This window comes from Quercus robur, chromosome 8 (genome assembly GCF_932294415.1).
Source record: "Quercus robur chromosome 8, dhQueRobu3.1, whole genome shotgun sequence".
NCBI lineage: Eukaryota > Viridiplantae > Streptophyta > Magnoliopsida > Fagales > Fagaceae > Quercus > Quercus robur.
The window spans coordinates 1,709,154-1,726,958 of NC_065541.1; the positions used below are offsets into that span (position 1 = coordinate 1,709,154).

The 17,805-nt window shown below is 32.6% G+C and overlaps 2 protein-coding genes across 5 annotated transcripts; one reads left to right on the plus strand and one right to left on the minus strand.

Moving 5' to 3' along the window:
- The first annotated feature begins 5,229 nt into the window (after positions 1 to 5,229).
- On the plus strand, positions 5,230 to 5,970 carry LOC126694149 (uncharacterized). The gene has a single exon (XM_050390233.1). The coding sequence runs from the start codon at positions 5,458 to 5,460 to the stop codon at positions 5,662 to 5,664; it is 207 nt and encodes a 68-aa protein (XP_050246190.1). The 5' UTR covers positions 5,230 to 5,457; the 3' UTR covers positions 5,665 to 5,970.
- Positions 5,971 to 7,090: 1,120 nt separating this feature from the next.
- LOC126694150 (general transcription and DNA repair factor IIH subunit TFB1-1-like) lies at positions 7,091 to 17,143 on the minus strand. 4 transcript variants are annotated; one of them, XM_050390234.1, is made up of 20 exons: positions 16,658 to 17,142; positions 14,949 to 15,027; positions 14,602 to 14,663; positions 14,305 to 14,368; positions 13,795 to 13,972; positions 13,321 to 13,396; positions 12,980 to 13,075; positions 12,683 to 12,727; positions 12,028 to 12,084; positions 11,680 to 11,835; positions 11,508 to 11,573; positions 10,537 to 10,660; positions 10,337 to 10,393; positions 10,128 to 10,237; positions 9,867 to 10,049; positions 9,622 to 9,735; positions 9,325 to 9,402; positions 8,424 to 8,471; positions 7,633 to 7,701; positions 7,091 to 7,350 (listed from the first exon to the last, which is right to left on the minus strand). In XM_050390234.1, exons 1-20 carry the CDS (start codon positions 16,736 to 16,738, stop codon positions 7,264 to 7,266), a joined length of 1,830 nt encoding a protein of 609 aa, XP_050246191.1. In that variant the 5' UTR covers positions 16,739 to 17,142; the 3' UTR covers positions 7,091 to 7,263. The 4 variants fall into 4 exon arrangements, 3 of the variants coding, with proteins under 3 accessions (XP_050246191.1, XP_050246192.1, XP_050246193.1); XM_050390235.1 differs by having other exon boundaries at positions 7,277 to 7,401; positions 16,658 to 17,143; XR_007645614.1 differs by lacking the exon at positions 7,091 to 7,350 and adding an exon at positions 7,908 to 8,027 and having other exon boundaries at positions 16,658 to 17,143.
- Positions 17,144 to 17,805: the final 662 nt, after the last annotated feature.

Here is a 17,805-nt window from a genome sequence, read left to right on the forward strand (position 1 = left end):
AAAGGCACTTGGAATAATAATACGCGTAACTTTTAAGTAAAACCAAAAGGACAAAATAGACTCCTTTTTATAAGATAAAAAAGAAAAGAATAAAAAAAAAATAATAAAGAAAGACACTTTTTTTTCTTTTTTTTCTTTTTGAGATAGAGGAAAGACACGTTTAAGGGTCGTTTGATACGTTGTTTTACTTACATTATTTGTATTTTTTGTAAATATAGATAAAAAAGTATGTAAAAATATGTATAATCTATATTTATTAACCTTACCTCATTGCGTCGCTGTGACTACATAAATAAATGCTACATTAACATTTTAAGAACTCAAACAAAAAACTGCCTTTTGGTTTGGTGGTTTATGCCAAACGTTTTGACTTTATAAGTTTGGTAGTTGTTCAGTTATTTGTATTTATTTTCTTCTTTTTCTTTTTCTTTGGCTCTTTTCCTGCTAAACTTTATAAAAAAATAACCAACTGCCTATAACTTTAGACACAACGTTTCACTCTCTTGGGCAGTAGTTATAAATATACAATATTTTTTTTATATCTCTCTCTACGAACTTCTTTCCCCCTCTCTCTCTCCCTCTCTCCAAAATTTATTTCTTGCTGAAAACTTTGAAACAAATTTATCCAGAAAAGTTTTTTTTTCTTATTTGCAATAGGACTTCTCTTTTCGGTGATGCCAGCCAGCAAAGCGCTGCCAAATCAACTTTAAAGGTCAGATACCTTTTCTCATATGCATGGTAAAGAAAAATTGGGTACAAATTAAGACTACAGGTGAATTATTGGGGTGACAATAGGATATATCAAGTAGTATAGTATTTGTATCAAAAACTCATATAAATAAGTGAAAATCATCAACTAATGACTTAAGAAAATCGATTGATTCTATTAAGGAAAAAAATCCACTAAATGAAATTGCCAAATTAGGCCCATCTTAAACCCCAAACCAACAGATACATTGAAAGATTCGTTTTTTTTTTTTTTTTTTTTTTTTTTTAAAGACCTGAACAACACCTTATCACCACCATGAAATCTATCAAATGTTGACATGAATGCTTCTGCAAAATATTTTGACGAAATAAAATAAAATAAAATAATAAAAAGAAAAAGAAAGGAGCATGGTGAAAACACAATGGTTCTGCAAGATTTTTTGTAAAAAATTAACATGTTGTTGTGTAGGATTGGGAAAATAAAAGATAAGGCATTCTGAAAGTAAAATGAATAAATGTGTGGATGAGAGCAATTCAAGATTGAAGTAAAAAAAAATAACAAAGAGATAAAAATGAGAGAGTTTGAAAAAGGTGGAGAAGAAAAAAAATTAGAAGAAAAAGAAGGGAGAAACGGAATGAACTTGTGCCGTTGAGCAATTTGAAAAGAACGAGGAAATTAAAACTTTTTTTTGGATGATAGATGTTAAAAAAAACAATAAAATAAAATAAAATAAACTCCAAAGTGGTAAAGATGAGAGAATTTGAAAATGGAAGAGAAGGAAAAAAAAATAGAACAAAAAAAATAAATAAATAAAGAAGGGAAAAACATAATGGATTTGAGCAATTTGAAAAGTATAAGGAATTTAAAACTTTTTTCTTACCAACTACTTTCCGAACCTCATGTCACTTACTTTTTAGTGGTTTTGAAATACTTTTTTGAAATTATTAAATAAGTTGAGTTATATTAGATTATTTACATTATTTTCTATTACATATTAATAACTTATCTCTCAAAAAAACTAATAACTTAACAATACTTATTGTAAGGACACGATTCATAACGAACCGTAACTGTGTTGGGTTCGCACGTAAAAAGGCCCAAACAATATCATTTATAGAGCGTGGTTTTGAAAGGTTAGGCCTTGGTCGCCAAACGGTGGGTTTTTCGTGGTGTTCATACATGACTAAGGCGTTCTCGCCCTAGGAGTCTTTCTCCTGGAGGTGAGCTAGGAGGCTCTGGTTTTTTGTCATTATTCCCAGCCCCTCTTTTTGGCGCACTAACTTTTACATTATATAGTCCTTCTTGGTTGATCTTAGCCCTACACTTGTTGGTCAGGCAGGTGCTTACTTCTGTATCTGTCCCATCGGCTGTCCCCTCTTACTTTCTGTTAGTTGCGAGGATCGAAGTTACACCATTCAAGCGTCTTTTCTCATTAACATGATCAGGATGCTGGCCGGTGCATTTAATGCGGAGGGGACGTATTTTCCTTGAACCTATTTTGCACCGTACCTCCTCGTGTGCCCTATTCCACTCACATCCCCTTCAGGGGACTATTTGGGGATAGCCTTCACTAAGACGTTGCTCTTCTCATCGAAGTCTTGGAGTGCTGAGGAAATGAACACCACGAAAAATCCACTGTCTGGTGACCAAGGCCTAGCCTTTCAAACCCACGCTCTATAAATGATATTGTTTGGGCCTTTTTACGTGCGAACCCAATATCATTTTGGGTCGTTACAAATCGTGTCCTTACAATTTATATTAGTTTATAACATGTGCATATGTACAGTACAATTTAAAAAATATATAATTACACATATATATATATAAATTCAAATTACTATCTCTCTTATTTATTTTTTTTTTAATTTCTTTTAGATATACACATGAGTTTACTCTTTCTTTTTTTGTTTATTGAGTTTTTGATGATTGGACAAAATTTAGATATAGCACCTTATGTACTGTTTCTTAAGTTCCCCTCTTAAAATTCAGTCATGTAGCTACTTAACTAAAAAATACACTTTCAACCCATAAGAAAAAATTTCACATGGCAGAATCTTAAAAAATGAATCTAAGGAATAGCACATAAGTATTGCTCTTGATGATTTATTTATATTAGACTCTTCGTCTTTTGCACCTCATTAACTCACTTAAAACAAAAAATTTAAAAATTTAAATAGAACACGTCACAAAATTAGACAACAGTTGGAATTCAATTTAAAATTTAATTAGATTTTCTCTCAACTTTACCTATTAATATATATATAGAGAGAGAGAGAGGAAATCTTTTATTGTTCTTATTATATATATATATATATATATATATTATATTTTCGGTTCGTCTTTCATTATCGCAGTAGTTAACATGTAATTATTTATCAATGTTTGATTTCATGTCAAGTTCAATTTCAATTTCATAGTAGATGCCTTGGACCCATATTGTGAGTAGGAGGTGCCTCATCCGTTTTCAAGTGATTGTGAATAGGAGGACCCATATTTTGAGTAGGAGGACCCATATATTTTCTGAGCATTGCGAATATATGTAACTTTTGCTAAGCCATCTTGTGAATTGCATAAGTTTTCCTCCAAACATAATCACGTTATGTGAGGATTTATGTGTAAACAGTTAAACATCTTAAAAATAAATGGTAAGTTGCTCATGTGATGACATGTGTTCATATTTAGAGTTATAATATTTTTCATATAAAACAATATTATAAGAGGGTTTTGTGCTACATAATAAACTTCAGGGATTAAGTGTTACATAATAAACAATTTATACATAAATCAATAACATAAAAGGGGTTAATTGTTATATATTCTAAACTTCAAGGGGTTCTATGTTTTATAAAGAAAAGCTAAGTTTGTGTATTTTTTTTCCGAATAATTTAAATAAGTCACATGACCATCAAATAGGTTATATAATTGACCGTACATGTGGATGCTCATTTGAGTTGTTACATAATGGGTTAGATGAATTCTCCTTCAAACCAATTAGGAAAAAAATTATTCTAAAAAGAAAAGAGAAAGAGTCTATTTAATGATGAAAATTGACAAATTTGAATAATATATATATATATATATATAGAGTATCGCATTATTTAAAAATTTTATCATTCTTTATCAAGTAAAGTGTTTGTGTAAATTAATAAATTATATAACACCATGTATATCTTTAAATTTGGGAAAAAAAATTAAATGCAGAGAATCCTTAATATCAAGTTGTGTACATAGCTAGAAAAATATAGAAAAATGAGGGGAAGAAAAAGTTATTTAATTAATGGCAAAACTAAGGTTCAATTCCTTATGTGTTGTACCTTTGATTTGTTAATTGAATACAACCATGTAGTTGTATTGACCAATACACGGAAATGGTGATATCTTTCCAAAAACAATTATATTCAACCATGTAATTCATTGGCTAATGCAACCACAAAGTTGAATATAATAGGAGAATATATTGTAGGGCACTTGAAAATTTGTAACTAGTTTGGGTAAAACTTTTGTATAGTTCCTCATGTAATATATTAGGTTCACCAATTAAATTCAAACACATAGTAACTCCAAGGAATTGGCCTAGTGGTGCCTAAAACCTCATGAGATCCATGAGGTCTTAAAATTAAAAGTCTAAAATCTCTAACTAGCATCATGGGGCCTCTTCAAGGAATTCTTTCCTATAATCATTTGGTGTGTGCAAGATGTAAGGAATGCATGCACTCGGAGGACTAGTATCTCCTTTCATTCAATTTTCTAATCTTCTTCAATTTTTATTTAAATTTAAAACATGTGGCATTTAAAAATCAAATAAATCAGTTGTTACGCATCTAGCTAAAAAATGGGAGGAAATTTGTTTTCGTGCTTAACACCATTATTAAGGGGGGAAAAAAAGACAAAACAGTTTAATTGTCAATAAGAAAGATATAATTATTTATATTTTATTAGTAAATATAATCATGTGTTTGAATTTCATTGGAGAATTTTATGTACTGCAGCTATATACTTATATATATATGATAAAATTTCAATCTATAATGTCCGCTCTATAATGGTTGTTCTTAGCTAAGCTAACTATATATAGTTTCATGATAATTGTTCTTATTATCAGACTAAGATATCATCGTTTTTTGTGTAGACAAGAAACTCCAAATCCCTTATTTAAGAAATAAGAAATTTTATTAGTTAAATTCACTAAAACTCTGTTACATAGGTATATTGTTTATACCCTATAAAAATTACCCTTTGACTAATAGTTGAGCTAACTATCTCAACAACTAACTGCAGTAACAACTATATCTATAACAACTCCACTCCACCACCATCTCATGACTCGCAAAAAATCAGCAGCATCCAAATAAAGAAAAGCACAACTCCTTTCTCTATAAAAAAAAAGGTAAAAAAACAATGCAGATAAAGTCATAAAACCCACTTCATTATCCAAATTAAATATAGGAAAAAGAAAAAATTGTTTGTTCATTTTTTCTTTTTTTAAATCACTGTTGTTTGCTTTCTTTTTAAGCGAATGCTACCAAACAAACCACACAAAACATAACGTCAAAGCATTTGTCATCTGTTTCTTTCTCCGATAAAGATCACACATCACATTCCCCACACGTTTAATTTAACCTCAAAACTCAAACAAACAGCATCTTCTTCATTTTTGTTTATAAAGCTATAAACTTTACAAACCAAGATCCAGAACCCAACTCAGAAAAAGCCTCAGGAAGTGATAGAAAGATAAAGATAAGGCAAAGATGTGCTGTGGGACTAGGATATGTATGCTGTGTACGTGTCTCATACTTGTGGTGATAGTTATTGGGATGCTGTTCGGGTTTGGAGTGTTCAAGAATGGCTTCCACAAGTTGAAGGACACTGTGACTCTCTGTGATCCTAATGTCAATGGAAGTCTGTGTGGAACTAAAAGGCCCTTCTTGGGTTACACAGCTCCTCCACCTTTCTGATTCTGTGATGTAATGTTTTTTTTTTTTTTTTTTACCATTTACTAGGATTCTTTTTTTGTGTTTTCTCTTCAAATTCTCATCTGGGTATTTGGATTTTTAGGAATTACAGGATTGTTTCTTTGGATTTGTGTCGGTTTCATAATGCCTATTTCTTTCTTTAATACCTCCTTAATTCTATTGTATGTACAGGATTTGTTAAGCCCTGAATCATGATCTGTGTGTTATGGATTCATTGTGTTTTTCTTTTTGAAATTTGTTTCCCAATATCATATTAATTGATTTTTTTATAACCACTTGTTTTATTTATTTGTTTATTTGTATATTTGACGTTTTGTTTTTTATAATCTGTCGAGATTGGGGTCCTCAGTGTACTTTGAATGCCGTTTTTACTTTCTTGTTCATGCCTTTTTTTTTTTGTCTTGATTTTATTACTATTAGTAAAATTTCAATGGAGCTATGAATGATTAAGCACTTAGAACAAGGAGACATTATGTGTTGGAAATTTTGGAATCTATCATTATTCATTATGGGATTCGAGATTTAAAATAGGTAGTGGATAGCTCTGTTTCAACACCCACACCAGCCTCTCATAAACAACTCTTTTCTCTCAACAACAGCTGGTTTGTTTTTGTTCCACATTGACCTCTACGTCACACTAACCTCAATGTGATAAGGTGTCGTGGCGTGGAAGAAATGATTATTGATTATAGAACTTGAAATTACGTAAAAGTTTTCACAAACATTTTCACACTTCAACTGACAAGTTATCACTAGAAAACCTCACTTTTATGTAGACTAATTATTCACACCACTTTTATTATATTAATACACGACAATCTCAAGTTTGTGAAGGTGCTGTGCATGGTGGAGCAATAATTTATAATTACTAGTACAGTACTCATCTTAAATTTATTGCAAATCAAATTTGCTAACATCACTGCCAAACGCATGCTTATAAGCAGAGGGAATCCTAGTGTACTATTCATCTTGAAATTTAAAATTAATAGAAATTTCTTAACATCAATGCCAAATAAGCGTGTTTATTAGTATTAGACTTCGCTCAAGCAAGAAAAGCTATAAAAGCAAATAAATAAATAAATGCAAAATACATGCCCCATAAGCAACATGGTGTACATGTTTTTGAATATGGACTCATTTTAATCTACACGCAGGCCCTGAAGAGTACAATGTAAATATGGTCTTAACTTCACGACGCTCTCGCCAAGATTCTTGACAACTTTCATATCATGAACATTATAAATTTATAGTAACAGATGGGAACTTGTGGCAGTCCAATATGGAATTTGCTATGAAACTTTAGAGTGTATAACTGCTAGAAACAATCAAGATTCACGTTCTGATCAGGAGCAGCAGTGCAACAATTGTTCACTATTCTTAGCAGTCTATGCGTTTTTTATCAGCAGTAGAACATTAAACAGCTTTTATATTAATGGGCCGAGTTGATAAAATTCTATATTGTGTATGAGCTCAGAGCAAAATTGATTTCATGTACAGTTTATATGACTGCTACAAGATTGCAAAATCAATGAATGTTACATGACAGACCCAGCAGACAAGATGGGTTGGGTAATATTACTCCTACACATATCCATTTGGTTTATCTCCGCTCTTTGCTGATCTCTTCTGCAAATCCGCCTCATAATGTTGAAAAGCAGCATCTAGAGCCTGCACCATTATAGTCTTTGCCCATGAGTTTCAGCCATCAACAAGATGGCACTACATACAACAATCCAAAGCCAAAACAAATCATATGGTTCAATTATACCAAGTATTGATTTGTTTAATTAATTCTCATGATAATATGGAAAGGAGAAGGGGTGAGAACATTAACAGTACACACAGGACAAGTGACAGGCTATCGCCAATCCACTGTCTTTCATGTTGCAGCCAAATTGAGTACTGTACTCAACCCCAAAGAGAGAGCGAGTTTGTAAGACAAATGCTGACCTGATGCATTGGACGAACAAGGAGGAAAACCTGCTGGCGAAGGTCTGAAGGAACTGATTCCTTTATTTCCTAGGATTTGACAAAAGAATAAAAAAAATGATGTTAACTAAAACAATATCCAAATCAGTAGTTACCAAAGCCTTGTGTGTGAGTCCAATGGAACAGAAGATGTGACTATCAAAACTTGAGCCCCAGTAGGAGCAATGTATACACAACAAAATACAAAAGAGGTAGAGAAGGAAAACATCCAGTGTTTTCAGATATAAAGAAAATACATGTTCAATGGGAAGTTGCTCATCTTCACATGTTTACTTTATCCTACTAACATCATGCTGCAAACTGTTACCCAGTCACCTTCACATGTTAATGTTCTTCCTGAGCAGCACATTTGTTACCTTGGACAAGGAAATCAAGAAACTCTCCGTTTTTATGATGGAAAATTTTGAGACACTAATATTACAAACAAAATAAGATAAAAGGGGAAAAGTTTGAGATAAAAGGAAATCAAGAAACTCTCCATTCTTATCTTGCTTAACCTTATTTTGATATCTACCAAGAATATCAACCAATTTTGTTTAATATTCAGATGCAGTCAACAAATGGACAAAATTAATGCAATTTAAATATCCAAGAGGATTCAAGTGCTCTAGAAAATCAAAACTATTGAAAATGACCATACAATAATGGCGAACTGAAGACAATAATCAAGAAGATATGTTGATGGGGTTGGAAGAATCAAAAGCTCATGAGTGGAAAAAATAAAATAAAAGGGATTTTTTTTTATAAGATACCTCCAGCTGTGGATAAATTTTTGACATGGCATCCTTCACTCTGCTCACCTGCACATTAATCACTAAATGAATAAGGCAATAGGCATACTGAACCAATCCAATCAAAAGACAACAATATCAAATAAAAGGAAACTCATGCAGTAAAATTTCAGAAAATCCATATTCAAATGCTGTGCATTACATATACTCATTTTAATCAAAGTCATATACTCACATTCGAGGGCAACAGTTCTTGACTGTATTCTTCATTCTTAAACCAATATATTATATTTTGGTAAGTGTTCTTAAAACAATATACTACTGAAAAGACATACAGAGTTCATTCTTCTATTCCAATATCAGTTTTGTATTATCCTTGCCACAATCAAATTGACATTTCTAATACTTATAGAACTTGAAGTTCTAAGAAAATATTTAATAGTTAATTATCATAAGATTTGGCATTATAATATTTCAAAGCAAGAACAAGATTTCAGATACTAGATTTAGAAAGTTTGCAAAAATCTGAAACCATGATAAATAATCCAGTAACTCCTCACAACCTTTAATTTGATAACATCAAGCCCATAAACTGCACGAGACTTCACCTTAATCTACTTAACATTGGAAAAATTAGAGTGTTATGCACTTTACCAAGATGCTTATAGTGGTTTGCTGACAGTTTACTATCTATAACTCTTTTGCACACAAACAAATGCTCAAACATAAATAAATAAATGTTTTTAACATGACTCTTGTCCATGTTAACAAATACAACGCTTACCACTTTACCAAGATGCTTATAGTGGTTTGCTGACAGTTTACTATCTGTAACTCTTTTGCACACAAACAAATGCTCAAACATAAATAAATAAATGTGCTTAACATGACTCTTGTCCATGTTAACAAATACAACACTTACCTTAGCATAAAGATATGATGTAGTAATTGGATATGAAGACCAAAAGTGCCTCAGTAATTCTTGAATGGATATCCAATGCTGGAAACAAAAAACACTCTTCTTATTAATATTAAAATCACTGAAAAACCAAAATTCATAGAATATACAATTAATAAGTTCAACATAACACAAAAAAAGAATTGATTCTAGCACACAGCCTGCTTAATCAATTCTTCAACAAATAAGATATCCATGGTGTTTAGCCACATTTTTCTAGAAGCAGCTATATATTATTTTAAGAAACACACATCTACTCACATGTAGTAGTTCCTCTTTAGTTGTGTTGGGCAAGCTGTTCAGTATACCCTCTTGAGCATTCTTCCCAAGTTGAAATTTGGTACTTGAGATGTTCTGGGTCAATCCATTAAGGACCTGAATCATACAAATTACACACTTAAATTATGCAATATATATATGATAACATATCACTTTTTTGGGGTTTTGGGGATAAGTAATATTACATCTAATATCTTAAGGCTGGCACAAAATAAAGATGCTATTACCATAACAGCAACCTCAGGTCTGACTACAGGATCACTTAATCCCATAGCTTTTATCTCTGATATTGAACCCCTCAAAGAACCATATGCTTCCTCAGAGCTCAGGCTACATCTTAATTGTTCTGATCCAGCTCGTGTATCATCAGAAGTTTTAAGTTGTTGGGAATCAAAGTAATCACGAGGATCCTGATTTTGGAAAAGCATGTATAAAACATCTGTATGACAATAATTTAGAAGCATTGTACAATGTATACAAAGTTCGACCTTGATACAAAGTGGAGCAAGAGGGTGATCATGAGGTGCCTGAAGGTCCTCCATCTCAGTCATCCGTGAAATTCTATCAAGCCTCTCCTGCTTTGCATTCTCGTCAGATTCTTCACCACAATAGTACAAGAATAAGTGCAAATTCTATAGAAGACTTGAAAAAAGGAAGTGGGATTTTTTTTTAACAAACAAAAATAAATCATGCTAACCCTGTCTTGACTGCGCAAGTGCTTCTGCTACAGTTCTTGGATCTTCCAACTCTACATCTACATTAAGGTTACAAACCAAAGTTATCTACCTAAATTTAATGAATAAAAAGGAAACTCAGCTAGTATAAAATCAAATAACTGTCTGAAGAAAGTGAAATTTGGTGAGAAACAGAATAAATAAATTCAAGAGAGATCCTTACCAATAGTTCTTCCTTCAAGAACAACTTCGCCTTGTCGGTTAAGATCTTGCAAGAAAGTTCTCTTGAATTGCTCATGCTGTGAATCAGTTATTTCCTTGCTACCATCACGAAAAATTCCATGATCCTGCAATATACAACCAGATAAGATACATAGGGATGTACATGTACACCTAGAAATTTTCCACTGTAGAAGCAGATGATTTTATCTAATAACAAGGAAAATTAACCAGATACTAAAAACTATCCCATTTGCTATTTTCTACTCTTAGAAGAAGTAATGGTTCATATATCAAGTAGAAGTAAAAACTGCTGACATGTTCCAACTTTTAGCACAAATCGCCAATTAGCTCCCTCAAAAATTTGACAAAGCAAGTTATCGTGACAGAAGCCAATGGAAAAGCAGGAATCTAATTACACAGTGAATTTGAAGTGACAAACAAAAAAACCACCTTTTAAATGGATGCCCTCATGGAGTAATTCCATGAATGCAGAAATGATAAAGTAAACAACTGTGAATCTTGTCATTTAAAAGAAATCATTTACCACCTTTTTTTTCTTTTTTCTTTTTTCTTTTTGGGGGGGGGGGGGGGGGGGGGGGGGGGGGGGAGAGGGATTTAAAGAAGTATGGTTTCTCCCACAATATTTTTTGAGTTCAAAAGCTACTAGCATAAAAGAGTAACTTTGTATTATCAATATAGAATTGCATAGACCTCTTCAAAATCAAGTCTTAAATCTATAAAGTCCTTCCCAACACTGACTAGTAACTTCAGAGTTTTGTAATTACTTCTTTGCAAATCTCTATGTCAACTTTTCTTGCCTCAAAAATAAATAAATAAATAAAACACTTGCCTAAATTTGAATCCCCCTTCCCAAGGATAAAAGCAAGAAAAAGAAAAGAAGACGGAGAGACAGAGAGATTAATTTAATATATCAACCAAAAGAAACTACAAGAGTGGTCTGATCCCACATACTGGGAGGTGCATGTAATCATCTCCTTCGTCAGCTTCCATATCAAGAGTTGGATCAACCCGTCGAATCTGCAAACAGAAAATACAAAATAGTAAAAGTACTCAAGTAATCATACAAAATAATGCAGGAGTATCCCATGAAAAAAAGGGAAACCCCAATTCTCAGAAAGAGTACCTTCTGCCGAGCTGCATTTGCCAATATGTCATCATCCTTCAGAAAAATGGCTAGCTCCTCATCTTCAGCAGCCTCTGCTGCAGCTGCAACAGCATTTTTCGTACTATGGAGATATTCTGCTCTAAAATATTTTGTCCAGAAATCCTTTTCTGTCATCTGGAATACAAAAGTCAAGGGAAAAAAACACCAATACACACTTTGAGTAAAGAATATGAGAAATTAAAATTATTAAGTCTCTTTTTTTTCTTTTTTCTTTTTTTATAGGTAATAAAAATTTTATATAATTTCATAAGTAAACCTTCTTCACAATTAAAGTGAAAGAAGAATTTGTTTCAATGCCCTCACTACCTTATTGGGAACATGATTAAGGAATGCCCGGTGAACAGCTGGTTTTAGAGCAAAAATCTGAAAGAAAAGTAAACCATTAACACTAAGGAAAAGTAAGCAGAAAAAATTCATGATCAATAAGCCACATGAATATCAAATTGTTAAAACCCAAAGTCCTATCTAGACCATGGCAGAAGCAACTATGAAGAAGCTGTAGCTCAAAAATTCAATATTTGAGCATGAACAATGATACTATCAAAAATATCCATATGGAAACAAATAAACCCTTTAAGAAACAAAGGATGAGGTCATGTGTTAAAGACCCATGGGGTGCGTGTGTTGACTAACCAATAAAAATCAATATAATGCCGGTGCATGTTTATAATCACAATCAGAGTGTTTGTTTCTTATCTTTCTTTGTATTTAATTATTCTCCAAATTATTTCTGCATATAATTGTCTACAAACACTTATCAAGCAAGTCAGCAACTACCAATATAATGACCAATGACAATGTTTAACACATGCTTACATCTTAACCTCAGCCAGATATGTTCACATTTCACAAATGATTGCCAACTATGTTTGGCATCAACCAAAGATCTTATGGTGGGTCTCAGAAAAACCACCTGCTAACAAACACCCAAAAAAACCAAAAAAAGAAAGAAGAACCATGCCTGATATTTGATCTCTGGTGTCAAATTGAATGTAACCTTGTTTGTCTGGAAACACAACAGAAGAAAGAAAAATATTAATTAGTCCCCATGCATGAAACCACAAGCAAAATGTAACTTGCAAAGGAAAATAGCATTAACTCTTGCCAATAAAGAAAATGCAATAATCGTAATACACCAATGTATGGAAAAAATTTGTCTAGATCTATAAGATCTTCACATTGTAACGCAAGCACACACATGCACACCCAACTACCCAAGTATCATCACAAACATTAGAGAGAGAGAGATCTGATGTACCCGGCCATCAGTCATGGGTTTGATGTCTAGAATCATTGAACTTTTAAAACCAACCCGTTGTTTGGACTTTGTGCCACTGTCTCCATCAAGCAACTTCTGTATTAAATTTTAAGTTCAGAAAATGTTAGAAAAACATATCAAGAGAGCAACAGCTTTTTATTCAAACTCTTCCATTGAATGTTACAAATTCTTTTCAACAAGTAAACAGGTTCTAGTAAAGATCTTCCACTGGAAATTTAGTAAATTACAGAAAGGTCTAATCCAATTGAGCTCAAAGTTCAAATATTAAACATAAAGCAAAAGACAGCATAGTTAAATACATACTCAAAAAGAAAACTTACCTTCCTTGTAGCCCAGAACTCAGATTCTGTCAAGATATTACCAAGCACAAATTTCTTATGAAGGTTCTGCAGCTCACTGTGAAAGTTAAAAGTTTAGGGACATCAAACGGTAACTAAGAATCTGAAAGTAAGAAAACTATAAGGTGTAGGAAAATCACCACATTTAACAGCAAGCATCCAGTAAAGAACAATACTGATTTATAGAATTATTCCTAAAACATGTAAATCAAACTTTCTTTAGCACAAAAATTAACCAATGCTTATCATACTTCTTATTTCTTGAGCATCATATTTGTCATAAACCAAAGCAAGAGTAGATCTCGATTCAACTAAAGCTGAATTAGAATTGAGATATACGTCTACGAAAAATATATAAGATGCCTTAAACTTATAACTCAAGAGGTGGAACACTACCAAATACATCATACTAAAGAAGGCATTTTAATTACATTTGTATAAGAAAAAACATTTAACCTATTCTCTCTCAATAGCTTTATTCGAAGCTCCATTTCCGCTGAACTGATGAGTTGTTCATCAGGATAAGTAACTGTAGATCTATCAGAAGCGGCTTTCACAGCCTCTCCAGACTTCGCTTTTGCAGTGTCTCCAGACTTTGCTTTTGCAGCATCTCCGGACTTTGTAAGAGCATTTCCTGTTCATAAGGACCACACCACATCTTCAGGATAAACAAATTTCCAGCAAATGCAAAATGTAGTATTTATAGAATAATTAGATAATCAATATATCAAATAATGCAATGCAATACAAAAAGTATGTATAAGAAAAAGAAAGTGGTAAGTTCTTCTTAACATCCTACAACCCTCAGTTGCAAATGGCTATTCTTCAAATGCATTTACAAAGGGGAAGATCCATATCAACTACACTGACCTAACAGAATGTCTAAACCTTTGAACTAGATTGACAGCACATAATTATAGGTCAAGAAGCTTGAAATAAGTAATGTGCATAATAGTTGAGACTTACCAACAAACTCTCGACAAACTTGAAGATCTAAGAAATTTTCAAACTCAAAAATGTAACTTCCACCCTGGAATAACACATAAATAGAAATTTGCATATATCGTCAAATGAGGAAAAATAACATTTAGTACAATGTTAATGTATTGAAAGTCAATTAAAATCCTAAAGTTTCTCATATGTAAAGTATGAAACATAATTTTCAAGGCACTTGAACCATGATGGGTGGAGAGATGGACATAAAGTGCCTTAGAGACTTGAGCATTAAGTGGTGCATGAGAGTTATATGAATAAAGAAAAAACCTGCTCAAGGGAGAGATTAAGCAATGGTGGATTGTTTGATCCCTCCTTAGTGTTTTTGTAACCTGACCATTCACAACAAAGAAGAAAACATTAACAACTTTAAAGCAACTAGATGCCATGAATGGCTCTCAGGGATCAGCAATTTAAAGGAAGACCCCCCCCCCCTTTTTTTTTCTCAAAACACATAAAATAGATTAATTGTCACAAATATACCTATGCAGAGTGCTTAAATGCTATAAAACTCATATCTATTTCCATATCAATGCTTCAATTCCTTGGATGCAGACAGTAACAGAAACAAAAATAACTTTGAACATGACTAAAATAGATAACAAACGATAAAATACCTTTTATCAATCTAAACTCTACATCAATCTTTGAGGCTGAAGTGGGATCATTTGGCTTGAACATAATCTTGTTCTCAGTCTGCAATGAATATTTTTTTTGATAAGTAAAATGCTTTATTGAAAATGGAATGAAAATGACCCAAGTACACAGGTTGTGTGCTAAGGATTGACTCAGTCTACAAAGAATATAAAATGAATAAAATTAAAAACATTGAAGAAACCCTGCATCAGCATCACCTAGCTGATCATGTTCAGACCTTCTTAAATCAAACCTTTCAACTCCACTTCCTACTTTTACATAGAACATATATATAAAGTTATAAAGTTATGTGTTCAAAAAACTGTCCCTCAACTTAGTTCCATGAATCTGTATGGATGTTTTTTTTTTTTTTTTTTTGGGTACACAAATCAAAAGATATGAAGTACAACTAGAAGCCTTTAATGCTAACTGCCTGATCTTACCAAACCCAATTTAATAATGGGTCTCAACTAGCACAGTAGTAACCATGTTTGCAGGATCCCAATATCAGCAATCACAAGTTCTAATCTCCAGCAGTTCGCTCTAAACCCAAATAGCAATTTCACCCCTTCAGAACAATTAGTTAAACACGGAGACACAGAGTAAAAGCCTTGCCTCAAAACCAAAAGTAAAGCTTCCCTAACAGCATAATACCATATCTTGGAGTCAGCCGTCCAACTGTGGGAAGCAGCTAGTTTCTTTCTACCTTCCCAGTATTTTCCAAGAAAGCTAAGTTGGATCCCTTCCAAGTACAACTCCTAATGTTACATGCATCCAGCAACATTCGATTTCATATCATTTTCAAACCTCTATAAGTCAACATTATCTCAATTAAACACTACACTTTCATGCCACTATATCACAAACACCGTTACTCTAGAATGACGCATTGCATACAATTTGTGCATATCAACTGAAACCCAGTTAGCAAATTTCCCAATAAACTAAACAGCAGTATGTGTCACAATCATATCACAAACCAACTATAATAAGCAGACATCATGAATCCAGCATAAAATTTTACACATGCTCATACTTTCTTCACTAGTAGCCATTAATCACCTCCCCAAGAATAACAATACTCAAACAAATATTAAAAAATCTTGGGAAAAATAAAACTATAGTCTGCAATTATATGAACTAATAGATGTGCTCACCATCATATCAGAAACGAACCACCATATAAAAACATTATGAATTGGGCATAAAACTTAACATTTGCTCATAGTTTCCACCCCAAAAGCATTAATCAAATGCGTAAAATCAACTGAAACCCATTGGCAAATTGCACAATAAACTAATACAGCATTATGTGTTCACCATCAATTCACAAACTAACCATCGCATACAAACATTATGAATTGGCCACATAGCTCATAGTTTTTCAAGAACATTAATCAAATACGCAAAATCAACCAAAACCCAATTAGCAAATTGCAGAAAGAATGTATTGAGCATTATGTGTTCACCCATCATATCAAAAAACTACCATAAAACCAAGAATGGCTAAAATAAAAATTAACACTTGCTCATAGCTTCTTCACTAAAATCAACCAAGACCCAGATAGCAAAATTGCACAATAAACTAATAATATCACAATCCAATCATAAAATTCAAACATTTATGAAGTGTGTATAAATTTTTTTTTTAAAAAAAACCCCACAAAAAAATTATGCATTTCCAATATACCATTTTTAAAACACCAGGAGTACCAGCGCCTTTGGGTGAGGTCTTGTACTTGGCGCGTTTAATCACATGCCCACTGGCCATCGATCAAAGTAAAATTCAATGCTGAGCTAAAATCCAAAACCCCCCCAAAAGAAAATTGTGAAAGTATGATTGGGAAAAAGGGTCAAAGTGATAGAGGGGATCTATGAATGTATGTAGAGAGATAGAGACAGATGGTATGTGGGTTTGGTTTGGTTTGGTTAGGGATTAACTATAAGCTACTGATGAGGACTGATGATCGTGTAAGCTTTTTGCGTTGTGTACGGACGAATAAGAAGAAGGGAATCAAAAATACAAAAAACAAAAACAAAGAGAAACTTTTTGCTTTTAAAGGGGTTTGCTTGGAATGATCTGTGTGTGCGTTGCTGGCTTTGGTTTTGGGCTTTGAGAGAGAGAGCGCCAATGATGAATGAATTTACCGGTGCAAGTTTTTTGTAGAAACTACTACTGCTATTGTTATGTATCAGGGCATGATGGTCATGTGTTGTAATAGTAGTGTAGTGTGCTTTGGGTGGGGCTTAGATAGAAGACATGTGGCAAAATAAACCAATCCAAAGGTTTAAAAACAGCCACGTCACATAAAAGAAAGCCTTTATTCTCTCATGCTTTTTGTCTCTCCGAATTCATGGGTTGCTACTGGGATTTAGATTCTCTATTTTTTCTAAGGTACTTCACCAAAATGATTTTCTAAAATCTTAATCATTCTTTAATGGTTTAATGGTTTACATTTTGGGATTCAAATCCTTTAGATTTTATAGAGTACTCTACCAATAAATTTCTTTAAATCATAATCACTCTTTTATGATTTAAGGGTCTAAATTTTGTCATATCAGCCTTTTAGTAACAATACTCTTAAAATTAATAAAATAATATTGCAAACAAAATAATTAAAATTATTGTTAGTGGAATGTTAACATGACAAAATCTAGGAATTCAGATCCTTTAGATTTTCTAGGATACTCCACCAAATAGATTTTCTAAAATCTTAACCATTCTTTAATGATTTAATGGTCTAGATTTTGGGATTCAGATCCTCTAGATTTGATATGGTACTCTACTAATAGATTTCTTTAAATCCTAATCACTCTTTTATGATTTAAAGGTCTAAA